The 13507-nt window shown below is 40.6% G+C and overlaps 1 protein-coding gene across 4 annotated transcripts in view; it reads right to left on the bottom strand.

Annotated features, from left to right (window-relative positions):
- Positions 1 to 13507, bottom strand: part of nos1apa (nitric oxide synthase 1 (neuronal) adaptor protein a) — a 155453-nt gene that overhangs the window by 32837 nt on the left and 109109 nt on the right. For all 4 annotated transcript variants that reach the window (XM_041040269.1, XM_041040268.1, XM_041040271.1 and 1 more), the window contains 2 exons: positions 11465 to 11626; positions 911 to 1076 (listed from right to left, as the gene is read on the bottom strand). In XM_041040269.1, coding sequence (XP_040896203.1) covers positions 911 to 1076; positions 11465 to 11626 — 328 coding nt within the window. The remainder of the gene's footprint in view (positions 1 to 910; positions 1077 to 11464; positions 11627 to 13507) is intronic.

The following is a 13507-nucleotide window of genomic DNA, read 5'->3' as shown; positions in this document are numbered from 1 at the left end:
ACCTTATCTTGTAAAAGCACTGTGTTTTCTGTAGTGTAGGATGCTTGAAAGCCATTTTCATGTCACATAAACTTGATATTTGTTTGACTCATATATCCAAAAACTGAGGGCAGATTTCAGTGCATTCTGGTGTGGTGTTACACGCTGGGACAACAAGCACTGGGAGTAGTATCGTGGTAGTCTCCTGAGCCAGAACCAAACTGGGTGAAGCTGCTTTTAGCAGGTATGCTGCATACAGATGGAGCTAACTATGTGATGCCTTTAAATGCATTTCTCTACTGCAGGTTTACTTCCTTTGTTGCATTTGGGGCAACTTACAATTTGTTACTTACTTATTTTAGTATATTTTGGTTCATTTTCATTTTTTTGCTTATGGCTTATAATGTTTATTATAAATAATGCTGCCTTGCTTATGAACTTCTGCATTTGTTGTACAAAACATTTTTTGATACACTGATCCCATAAGTTTCTTTCACCGTGTATATTTTGGCACAGATGTGGATCCCACTGAAAAACAGAATTTCAAAACATTCTGGACGGTTAAAACACATTTCAGAGACTGTACTGTCTTGGCAAAGACACAGATCAACATTTTCTTTGTAATTTTTGCACAACATGACCGAGATTTTATGCTTGGGGGGAGTGATGTGTTGTCTATAACTAATGATGACAATGTGATGCTGCTTAACAAGATGGTTTTGAAACCAAATCAACAGAGCTAAAGGGGATGGAAGGGATGAGTTGGCTTTGTAGCTCTGCCAGACACCAGTTGCTGATGTTTCATTTCCTACTAAACGCCAGTAGAAGCTGATGTAGGTCACAAATTACAAAATTTATCTCTGTCTGTATAAAAACTTGACCCAAGTGTGCATTCATGTGTATAAACAAGTCTCTTATATAATCCACTCACTTGAGTTTGGTCCAGACATCTTGGTCTCCAGCTCCTGGATCTGTTTAACCAGCAGAGAGATGTGCTGCAGCAGGTCTTTGTTCTGCAGCAGCAGCTGATGGACTCGAGCCTGGGCCTCCAGCCGAGCCGTGGCCTCTGCGCTCAGCTGGTCCTTCAACAGGTGGACCTGGCGGTGGTGGGGGGAGTCAAGAGACAGAGGGACAGACAGACGAGTCAAAACAAGAAAGAGGGAGAGAAACAGATGCTCAGCTCAGTATACAGCATACAAACATTTTCCCCAGCTCACTGCTCATAAACTCAGTACTGGTACCCCTGTCTGAATTCCCCAAACACACAGATACAGCAACACACCACTCCACGTGAAGGCCAGGGCCAAACTGAGTTGACCTTTCAGGGGAATCAGGGCCGAGTGCTGTTTGCTTCAAATGTTCAAAGATAAAACCACTAGTCACCAATGACTGGAGTGTAGTAAAATAAAAAAACTAAAAATGTGTGCATGTTAATTCTCAAGCATATAATTGAAAAGCTTGGTTTATATGTGCATTTACAGTACCTTCATCTAATTTCAAGCTGGTACTTCATGAGTGAATTCTATCAAATTCATAGTTTGTTTCTTAAAGCAAATCAAAACTTTACTTTAGAAGTAATGACTTTAGAGACAATATTAAAATTATCAGAACAAAAGGGTTGAATTTTAGCATACATGAAAAAAAAACTATGGCCTCAAGTTGTTGTCTTTCACACAGGAAAAACACCAGCAAGAAAAATGTGTACTAAATGAATTTACCCTTTAACATATTTTTCCCTTTCAGGGAACATGTTCAAAAGTGCTACTGCACACATCCCAAACCACATATTTAATGAGTGTATCTATTATTTAGACCTTCACGTAGAAACTAAACTGATCAGGAGGTGAGAGGCTTCAGGATCTGGCTGAGTCAGCTCAGCAGGAGGCAGTGATTGATCAGTCTCACTGTATTTTCAATGCCTGGTAATTAATCAGAGCAATGTGAAGGAAAACACAGAATCCCCTCTGAGTGTTTTTGCAGTTGGAGGTGAACTGATCAATCAGTGACAATTCAGTGTGGGTGTGTGAGGAAAAACTCATGTAACAAACACAGACAGCAGCGCTGCTTGTTGCAAGTGAGGCTGAAGTTTGAAGTTTGATGATAAACAGCTGAACGAGGGTTTCATGTGTTTCACAGCGTCGAGTTGTAGTCGTTTAAAGTTAGATGCTGATCAGCTGACTAAAGACATCTAAACACCTACGCTGAAAAACATATTTCGACTTGAGCTCCAAAGAGTAGTTGTGTCACTTTGTGAAAAATAATCAGCGGACTAATCAATAATTAAAACTAATGGTTGGTTTTAAGTCATTTCAACTTAACTTTCTGATTTCTCTAAATTACACACGTTTACAAAATGCTGTGTTATCCAAGGTACTGAGAAAACCTCAGCGATAGATGCCACATCTTTGTAATTTCTCTGGCTTTATAATTTTTTATTACATTTTTATTGCAGGACTAGCACAGCTCCTGTGGCAGCTCTGATCCTCATATAACCTTAATGCCACAGCCTGCTGCTGTGGTCTGTAAGATTAAAGCACAAACTTTATTTCATTTTAAGACAGGAAGGCTAAAACTTCTACTACACTTTGAAACATTTATATAAAAGGGAAGGAACGGGATAGAGACACCATTCACTCAGTGCATACATGTGCAGATGAACACACACACACACACACACACACACACACACACACACACACACACACACACACACACACACACACACACACACACACACACACACACACACACACACACACACACACAAACACAATGTATTGCTTTTGTAGTGGCAATGATTCCCCATTTTTACTTCAAAGTACTCTCCAAATCAAATGTTAGTGGCTCCAGCTCCCACCCTATTTAGCCTTCTCCTATCTTGAGCACATAATTGGTTTCCACAAATTCAAAGGAGAAATTCTCAAGGTTTCAAATCGCAAGAATAGTTCAGAATAAGCCCCATGTGTTGAAGGAGCCCAATTACTAATGATTCTCTGACAGGAGAGGCAGTGTGTGATGAAGCTTAACCCTGGAGCATGAACATGGTCCAGCACGACTTCAAATGTCGCCTGTCTAGTAGGCAAAGAGGTGCTGAACGAAAGTGTGAAACACGATTTTACCCAGTGACGCTGCACACACGGGGGAAAACACAGTAATGTTACATAGCAGCGAACCAGAAGTGCTCCTTACTGCCACCACAAATCTCAGTAAACCATTAGGTGTTCTGTTTTCTTCATATAAAAAGCTTAATCAATGCTAGAGTGCATCAGGAGCCCATAAAATTTCTCGGAAGAAGTTGGTGTGAAGGGTGGGCCTCATGTGGAGGTACAAGCCCCTGAAACTCCTGCTGACTCCCTGGATTCTCATTTCAGCTTGATGTGGTAACACAGAACTCGTTACTGTGGTAGCACGGAGGCTCTTGACGTCAATGGTGACATAAATCAAAAGAAAAACTGCAAAACAAACTGTAATTGCTATCGGAACAATGAGCCAAGGACTGTGCTATGCAGCACAGCAACAGCTCTAGAAAGTCCTTTAGTCTTTTATTTAGTCTGAACTACTACTAATAAAAGATTGAATATCAAACCATCACTCATGATAATTAGAGTGGATCTGAGCTACAACTTACTGATTCACCTCTGGATCTGAATTTTAATAGAAAGATTTAATTTATTAATCCTTTAGTCTGTTAATTGTTATATGGTAGAGAAAACATGCTCATCATCAGGTTCCAGCTGGTGAAAAGGTAACTTCTGTTTTTAAAAATGAGAATCAAGTTGTTCATCCACAGTCTTTTCTACTTTATGCTTCCTGCATCTTTCAGCTCTTTCTACCTCCTCTCTTGTTGCCTCCTTCCTTCCCTCCTCCATCTTAGATGCAGCCATCGTTTTCGGTGATTCTCTGTGATGAAACCTCATCACTCCTTCTTCCCTCTAATAAGGAGTCAGTGAGGCAGAGAGAGACACAAGATGGAGTCAAAATTCACAGCCTCTGTCCCAAGGCCTCCATACCTCCTCCGCCTCCTGCTCCTTGTCTCTTGCATCAACTCGCCAGACAGAAAAACAAGTGTTGAGGAAGACAGTCATCTGCTTCCATTATCCTTGCACTTAGCAACAAATAGAGGTGATTCCAGATTGTGTTCGGGCCAGGCTGCCTCCGCAGACCTCATTTATAAAGACTGACACCCCGATGATGACTTTGCTGGTGTAATTTACAGCTGACAGGACCCCCATCTTGATCTATGGAAGAGCGGGGCTTGACTCCAACATACGCTGCCATGCTGACAACTCTAATAGCGCATCAGCCACTCCTCTGTGGTTTATACTGAGGCCTTGGGTGCTAGTGTCACATTTATCCTGATGCTGTCCATATTAAATGTCTCACTGAGCTGAGCTGCACTGGCTGGTAATAGAACACAGAATAATTTCATGCAGAAAACAGCAGCGAAACGAAAAGTAGGATAAGAAAAATAAGCCAGGGAAAACTTTTTCTTTTTAAAAGTCAGACTCTGACTTTTTCGTCCGGATATCTGATCAAAGAGAGCACAAAGTCTTGTCCCGAAGCAGCCACAGAAGGTTAAACTTGGCTTTATTCTGCAAATGACCGGACCCGGTATCTGTGGAAACAGAGCCTGGTCCTGCAGATAAAATGAAAAAATGGAATGAAAAAAACGATAAGATGAGAAATGTTAAGCCCTAAATCATTACAGGTGGATCTCTCTGGCTGCTTCCATTTGTCCACCTGTATGTGTGTTTAGCTGGTGACCCGCGTGTCCATTTTATTTTCTTTCTGTTTTCCCACCTGCACTGGAATCTCACTTAATTCACACATAAATATCATGTCCAACGGTGACATTTGTTAGAATTAAATATTTACATTATGCAACTCTACTTCAACATTTTGATCCAAAATTGTTTTAGTGATATTGTCCTATTTTTCAGGTAAATGCAAAACAGGCTTTGAAAACCTGTTGAGTTGAATCAGCTGATAATTTTTTTTTTCATTGTTACCTTATCATTAATGTAATTAATGTATTAATGTCTGTCTTTCTCTTACGTTTTGTTCCATGAAGTGCTTTGTCACTGTTGTTTTGAAAAGTAATACACAAATAAAGTTACTGATATTCTTCTTAATCATGTGAATCCTTATGTCCCTACATGAGGTAACCTTTTTTGGGGCCATGACCAATGTTAAAGCAGAGTCCCAACATTCAATGTTATCTGTAGTACAAATACTCTGACCTGAGTTTCCAAAGTAAATCAAAATAATATTGACCTGTTGCCCATGCTCCTGACGGTACAGAAGATTCTGTGATACTTGATATACTGAAAAACAATTGTTTTTTGTGCATCAAAATATCTGTAGCTAAACAACAGAAAATGTATTGTGTTGTGTGCTTATACTTTGTATGTATAATAATGAATGTGTATAATGATCTATAATTAGGTGCCTATGAATCTGAGCCATAAATAGGCAAAAAAAAACCCCGTCTGATCTTCCATATTGTTGCCATGGTATTGATGCACGACAATATCCCAATTTTAACGGGGGATTGAGGACATACTGCAAGAACATATTACTCCATCTATTATTCCTGTCATTGCTATGGTGACTGGCCCACCGATGCTGTTACAGCTCCATTTTTCGCATTATGCATTTCATTATCCATGGATTTGTAGTGGTGCAATGGATGGATATCAAGACAAATGTAATTTCATCCCTTTATATCACACATCTTCAGGCTTAAAGCACAGCTGCCTTGTTTATGTAATTACAGTGTAATCAGGGAGTTAAAATTTGTTTTATCACAGTAAAAACACAAATACTGAAAAAAGGCGAGATGAGGACTGGTTAACATGTGTAAACTTAAATCAACACACTGAAGGATTATAGTGCAAATGCACAAAACGCAGAAAGGACACAAGTAGCCACACTGTCAGTATGACAGTATGACAATCCACCTGTAGGCAACAACTCCCAAACATCTTTGTTATTTTTAAAATATATATAGAGAAGAATCGAAACCTCTAACTAAAAGTAGAACTCAGACAAAGCCCCAATTAAAAGGTGCTCTACTTGTGTTTCGCTGTGGTGCTCCCTTGGTAGTAAACCTGCTGCTACCCAGCGTTTTCTTCCCTCTTATCTGAATGTCGTGAAATTGAAGGAGCTTCAAGCGACTGGAATGACTCCTTAAAGCTCTAATTAGGCAGCAGCATCTCTCTGCCTTTTCATTGCTTTCTTTGTTCAAAACTGTTCCCCAGAACAGAACAATGCCCAAGGACAATTTTCATCTTCCCAACCGCTTCTCTCGCAACAATCTGACATTCCTCTACAGAGTTTCTCTAACTAACAGATTAAAAAAAAAAAAAAAAAAACATAGATAACTTCAGATGTTTAGAATAAATGCCATGGAGAAATGTTCCCAAGTGCGATTTGGTCTCATTTCCCAAATTATTCCAGAGTGCTCCGGAGGTCTCCTCAGGAGTGATGAGCAGAGGCAGCAGCTACACACTTTACATCTTCTGGAAATTTATGATAAGATGGAACGTTTTTAAAAGATACAAGTCCTGTGCCAAGTCTCACGCCCCCTTCAAACATAACAAAGTTCAATACATGATAGATTTCAACATGAATACAACCAACATGCATACTGGCCCTGAAAAACATCAGGGAAGTTTTTGCTGTCATGTGTCTTGTTTTGCATTTGTAGTTTGTTTGGAAAAATACAAAACGTAGGCAGTTTAAAGAAGCAGTGCAGTGAAAGGGCTGAAAAAAAACAGAACAGAAAATCCAATGGAACAACGACACACTGATGATCTGTTATCACTGGAAAGTGCTCTGTAAAACCACTACAGCAAAGAGCACTTGTGACTACAGTCAGAGACAAAATGAGAGTACAAAAAAAAAATCATGACTTTGCGGATTACATCCGAATCTTGTAAAAATGCAGATGCAGAAATTGTAGAAAATGGAAGATAAGGCTGCTTAAATGTTACCATTTTCCTTTCAGACAAGACTGACAAACTGCAATTCTCCCATTGGTGGTATAAGGGGATTAGGATTGTTGGTTGTGTGCTGTGAATCCACAGGGTTGGTTGCTGAGGATGTACTCTTCACACAGGATTATCATCATTGCATTGCCTGCCCACGCCAGGTCCCTTTGATGTGGAAGTGTTTGAAACCTCTCCAACACTGGTTTGTCTCTGTTTTAATCACAGTTTTTGAGGAAAAGACTGAAGGAGAAATGATCATTTTGCTGGTGCAACGATAAGGAAACCATTAGAAATGCCCTTACACTTGTAACGTGCGAGCGGGTGCTTGATGAAGTGAGAGGAAACTGGAAACGTCCGAGCAAAAGCGTAGGAAGGCGTGAGGGAGCAACAACATGTGAAAAGAGAAAGCGGTGGAAAGATGGATGGAAGAAAGATAAATTTGAGAAGAGTGATGAGAAAAACAAGAACAAGAAAAAGGAACACAGGGGAAGAGGAAGAAAAAAGGAAAGAAACAGGGAGGAAGTAACTAAAAGGGAGACAAGAATGATGAGCGGAAGAGAAAGAAGGAAGAACAGAATAAACAAAAGTAGGAGAAGTAAGGAAGGAAGGAGACAGTAAGGGATGAGTCAAGAAAGAAGAACTAAAAGAACTAAAAATACAGAGAGTGGTAAAATTTCATTAAGCAGTGACAGAGCATCATCCGCAGAGTGACTTTCATCTTGGAACAGATAGCCGATGTACTCCCTCACTTCCCTGACTTCATTAAACATCTCCACTTCCACTCAACCCTAAGTGAGCCGTGATTAGCGTTGACCAGCTCGATAATTTACCTCCATTTACTGCGACCTCTGCTCGGGCTCTGCAGCAGGGTTCAGCATCAAGTGCGTTTTCACAGCTGACTGGTGGGGCCATGAGGTCAGAGACATTTTCATCCGCATGGGGTGGGCAACAGTGTAAATAATCACTGCTGTCAAAAATGCAACAGATTAGCAACTGGTGCATCTGTTCACAGTGCAGCCAAACATCTTCCATCCTTCCACACCCCAGCAGGGCACAGAGGTAGGTGCTGGGGGACATGGAGGTATCAGTCTGTCCCCTGCAGCTCTTCATCTGTTTACTGTGGCTGCTCCTTCTGGTTCCATTACAAAAAATGACTGTGTTTCCTGAGCACCTAGCAGTAAAGCCAGCGCTTTTAATGTGAAGGAAATGTTTGCGTTAGCAGTAAGTTAATGCAGGAGTGTGAACAATAGGGCTGATTACTTTATCAGTTAGGTAAAATTATAAATGGTAACACTGGATCACATGCTGTATTGTTTCCTGTCAATCCCTCGTGCTTATGTAGGAAATCTGAATCCAGCGCTGGAACAGAATGGACTAATGATAAAAACTACTACACAGAGACAGAATTAAAGAATGTAAATACACTGAATGGATATTACATGAAAATACTGAGGTCAATATCTAATAAATTAAGAACTGAACTAAATATTACTGGTGTTGTGCCAAAATGTAAACTACTGAATAAAATCCGTTTTTCCTGTGTGTCTTTATCACTGCTCTCTGTTGCATCGTACAACATTATAATGAGGGGGATGCAAGACGAGTGGGGGGGAGGCCTGCTGTTTGAGATAATCAACAATAGCAATATCTGCTTTTAACATGACTAAGTAGGTTACTGTGTGACAGGAAAACGCCATTTGATTTTCTGGTGTGAAACTGAGGGAAAGACACCAGGGAAAGCTGTTTTCTTCTGAACATCAAACAAGTTTTGGGAGTTTTAATAACACGAAAACATACACAAATAAATCTGCACACACACGCAGACCCATTTTCACTCATCATGCTGATGTGTCAGCCAAGTATTATCTCTCTTCCTCTGTGTCCTCATCCATAACGTGCATCACTAATCAGCTTATTATTTTCTACTATTTGACCTTCAGTGGTGGAGTTAGCTCTTCTCCCTCGTTAATGCTGGTTAGAAGCAGCCTCAGGCAAGTTTACGCTTACCTGTGAGAGGGAGCTTGTCTGAGGGAGCGTGGGAGAGACAGACATAGATTTTTTTTTTTATGTGCACTAACTTTCTCCTAGTAAACACTTAACAGTGGGTGACCCTCTTTAAGACTCCCCTCAGCACACTGATATACTATCTCACTTGTGTGTACGTGATTGTGCATAGTTTAATTTCTTTTTTTTTTTTAAATCAGTCTCAGCCAGAAAAATCTGAAAAATACTGTCTGTTTTTATGCTTCTGGGTGTGTCTGTATGTACACACACAGAGACACACACATGTGAGTCCTAGAGCCAAATTACCCCAGAGCTGTAATATGCATTGTCCACATGTGTGCAGCCTGTACAGTGGAGACAAGTCTCAGGCTCAGTCCAAACTGCAGCTGTTGTAAACTGCATTCATAACATAAAGTGGCTTTAATTAATTCTGTTTTGATTAAACTTCAATTTGATTGGATTTTGCAAAAAGAAAAAAATATATATATAATAAGAAACTAAGCAAATCAAAACTATAATGCAGGATGTGACACCACAGTCAGTGACATGTAGGACTACAACTGACAAATCTTTATCTAATCATTATTACTTAATGTTGATTTCTTTTTTTAATTCATGTTAGAACTTCCCCAAAAAAAATAAAAAATAAAATAAAGATAAGAAGTTCCCAAGTGACATCTCCTTTCTAAAGGCTGGAACCAGAGAACATTTGGTATTTTTGCTTGAAAATCTACTTAAAACGCTGGACTTTAAATGTCTCTGACTGTTACTTTAGAATAACTGTTAGAGGCAGGAAGTGGCAAAATCATCCAGCACTTCACAGGAAAAAAAAAAACAAAGATTTAAGACAGAATTAGTTTTGTGCAGCAGATTAAGCAGTTTCTTCACCTTTCCTATCACATTATTCTGACAGCACTTCAAATTTATCCTGCCACTACTCAAAAGTCCTGATCCTCAGAATCCCAGATTTTTTTCTGCTCGTCAACAATTAAATCGATCACTCAAAGAGTTATTTAAGAACACGGGAGTTAGACTCACAACACAAATAAGTCTTAAAAGAAACAGCAAAGTGAAGAGTCAGTGGAAACTACTTTAAATGCTGTGTGGGAGTGAACTGTTACAGCAGCTCAGACAAGTTAGGACCATGGGGGAAACCTTGCTAAATGGCAAAAGAGCCAAGGTCAGACAGAAACACCTCTGGGTGGCAGATCCTTGTTTGAAATATCCCACACAGGTAAAATACTCTTTTTATGTGCCAAAGCAGTTTTGAGAAAAAGAAAATCTACACCAGCGGACAGTGACTTCTGACTCCATCAGGGTATAATTAATGCCATTTATGCCTGAGCACACTCTGTCTGAATGTGTGAGCCGTCAGCTGTAGCAGCGGCTCTGTCTAACGTCGTTCAGGTCAGGACAAGGGAACAGCTAAGTTCAGTGTGACCTACCAGTTTCATCAGGACCCCTGCATCCGTCTCTGGAAGCCATGAGACATCAGTATTTAACTGTCTGGGACACTTCTGGGTCAGGAGTGTAAGCGTGCATTAGAAACAGGGTGGGCTGAGTTTTAAAACGTCAGTTTCTAATGTCAAGGCAAACTGCATGTATGTGTGTGTGTGTGTGTGTGTGTGTGTGTGTGTGTGTGTGTGTGTGTGTGTGTGTGTGTGTGTGTGTGTGTCATTGTAAGCCCAGAGCAATTGCTGTTACCAGTCACTTCTTCACTGCAGCCACTCAGGCTGGGTGATTGATGTCTGAGGCTGGGGGGAACTTTTTTTCAAATCCAGATTGGATTGCAGAGGTTGGAGTTGGGGGGGTGGGGGGGTTGATCTCTTTCAGTGATCATTGGTTGTTTGTTTCTTTCTGCAGGTGGTCAACAATGGCAAATTTCCTCATTAAGTAAACTAGATCAAAATGGGCAGCTACATTTTCAGTAAATGAATGTGTTTGCTTTTACATAGGTTTGTGGAGTTAGATTGATTACTGATTTTATTTCACTGTGTGTCTAGCCATCCTGAGGAAGCCAAGTGTGCCAATAAACCTTTTTAACCACCAGCACCACCACAATTCACACCAAAGACGGCAGAGCCCAAAATCTATGTGTTTAAGTAAACTCTTGCTATAATTCATAATCAGAAAAAAGCAAGAAGAAAATCTATGAGTGACGCAGTCATATGTACAGTTTCCGTGTTGTGAACATTTTGCATACAGACATAACAGTATTTTTCACTTGTCTCACTAAAGTGCAGGTTCACAGTTCACCAGGATTTGATGCACCCAGTAAAACAGCAAGCAGATCTGTCATTTGTGGGATATTTAGTCCATTTGTACTGTAGTGTATATGTAGGCATGTGTCTGGGGGTGTGGGTGTGACTGATTCTGGGTCTATGTGTGATTATATGTATCTATATTGTTGAGCCCTGGACACTGCACACACGGCAGAAACACTTTCAAAAGCACAAAAGGTTGTGTTTGTGCGTGTGTGGGAGACAAACCTGTGCTACTGCCACTTGTGTCTGCTGCTGTTGCTGCTGGAGCTGCTGCTGGAGCAGTTGGATCTGGTGGTGGACAGACAGGGGGGCACCTGGTGGCAGTGAGCCCGATGCGGGGAGAAGCATCCTGGGGCTGGACATCAGCAGAGAGGCCTCCTCTGGAGCCTGACACCAGGGACAGAGAGAGAAAGATGAAACGACTGAGACACATATCTGACAAAGATTCAGACAGGATAGAAAAATGAAGCAGAACTGACACTTAATTCATGCCACAGTAGAAAAGCTTGCAAAGCACCATTTTGGAGCATTATATAAAACACTGAAAGATTGGCAGGGACTAATTACTGCCTTTAAAACAAATAATATTGCACAGTCCAATATCTTCCATCCTCAATTTTAATTATATACTTTTCAAACTAAGTTAAGTAAAACTACTATAAAAATATTATTCAAAACTACAGTAGTACAGTAGTTTTCAAAACAATCCTAAGTTCACAAAAAGTTAAAAGGTTGAGGATACAAATACACAGGGGAAAAAAGAGAAAAGAAATGACTGGTGAATGAATAAATACCATCAGGACAAGCAATAGCATCAATAAAATGCCCTAGAGAAGAAGCAATCATCAAGACAAGAATCTGAATTTGAAATGTAGAATTGCTGATTAGTTGCACCAGTGTGGAATGAGCGGTGCTGAGAATGCAGATCAGCAGCACTGAAACGCTCACACTCGAACAATAATGAGCTTTGAGACTCGGTTTTCTTTCATCTTAACGCCATCAAGCATCCAAACTGTTTCAAGACTCCAGTAACCAATGGCGCATTGTGCTCTCTCCATCATCCTACCAGTCAAAAATATTTTCTGTTATGCAGACATGGTGCGTTGATCACTCTGTGGCTAAAACACAGCATCAGCACCATTTGGGTATTTGAGGATAATGATGAGACGTTCCAGTGTGGACAATCACGATGTTTTGTTAATGTTTAATATGATTTAACAAAGCTCAATCGCTTTTAATCATTGCAGCATTAATGTTGATTATCTAGCGAGTTCCTGCTCCACTGGTGGTTCATTTAAAACTCACAACACATCTCTGAAGACATAAGAAATGAGCGTTGATAGTTAATACTGATCATACAATCTTCAGATTTACTGGTTTCTGATATTGTCACATCCACTTTTCTGTTTTCTGCAGCCTGCACCAGTTACAGCAGATCCACAGCAACCGGTTGCTGGATCTCAAACATTTTTGAAAACAGCTGCATGGCTGCCAAATCCAAACAGCTAGGTTGCTGACTGAATCCAAACTATGTTACATCACTAACAGGGGGACACACGGTACTTCAAAGTGACTGGAGTTTCGACGCAGGAAGGGGTCGGCAAACAAGTCGACACCTGATTAAAATGAACCTGAGCCCGCCTTCTGGAATCCATGCCAAAACACTTCTCCATCTGTCTCGTCTGAAACACCTTCTGGTGACACACAGACAAGGATTTGCACATACACACAGACACACACACACACAGTGAGACACATTCTCCGTGAGAGGGATACGTGACTGATAGCCTGTCTGAGCTGCATCTTTTAGGTTAATGAGAGGAAATTATCCAAGTTGACAGGTTGCTTGGTGCCATCACATAATGGAGGCCAAGGCAGAAATCTCCAGAAGCCGTGTGCTTGTGTGTGAGCGTGAAAGAAAAAGAGCACGAGAAAACCTGTCAGCAGAGACTCTTCAGAAACATGAAGGATCATATAAAATGGGCTCACTTTATCTTGAAGTGCCTCTTTAAAACTGACACACCATTCACCTTTTCTTCACCACTTGTGGACACCTGAAACGACTGCTCAGCTGCCAAGTAAGGGATGTTAAACGGGTTTGCTGCGGGAGCTTTGAAACAGTGACAACAGTCAGGAAAACAGTGAAAGTTCAGTGAGTGGAAGAGTGAATAAGATGATTCAGCACTCTACCAGGGAGGAGAAATGATGACATGTTTGGATTTCAAGCACTGTGGACACAGGAACTATTCTCAATTATAGAGAAACTGA

The sequence above is a fragment of the Toxotes jaculatrix genome, chromosome 6, assembly GCF_017976425.1.
Source record: "Toxotes jaculatrix isolate fToxJac2 chromosome 6, fToxJac2.pri, whole genome shotgun sequence".
NCBI classification, from domain to species: domain Eukaryota; kingdom Metazoa; phylum Chordata; class Actinopteri; family Toxotidae; genus Toxotes; species Toxotes jaculatrix.
This window is presented reverse-complemented; position numbering and strand designations above follow the sequence as displayed.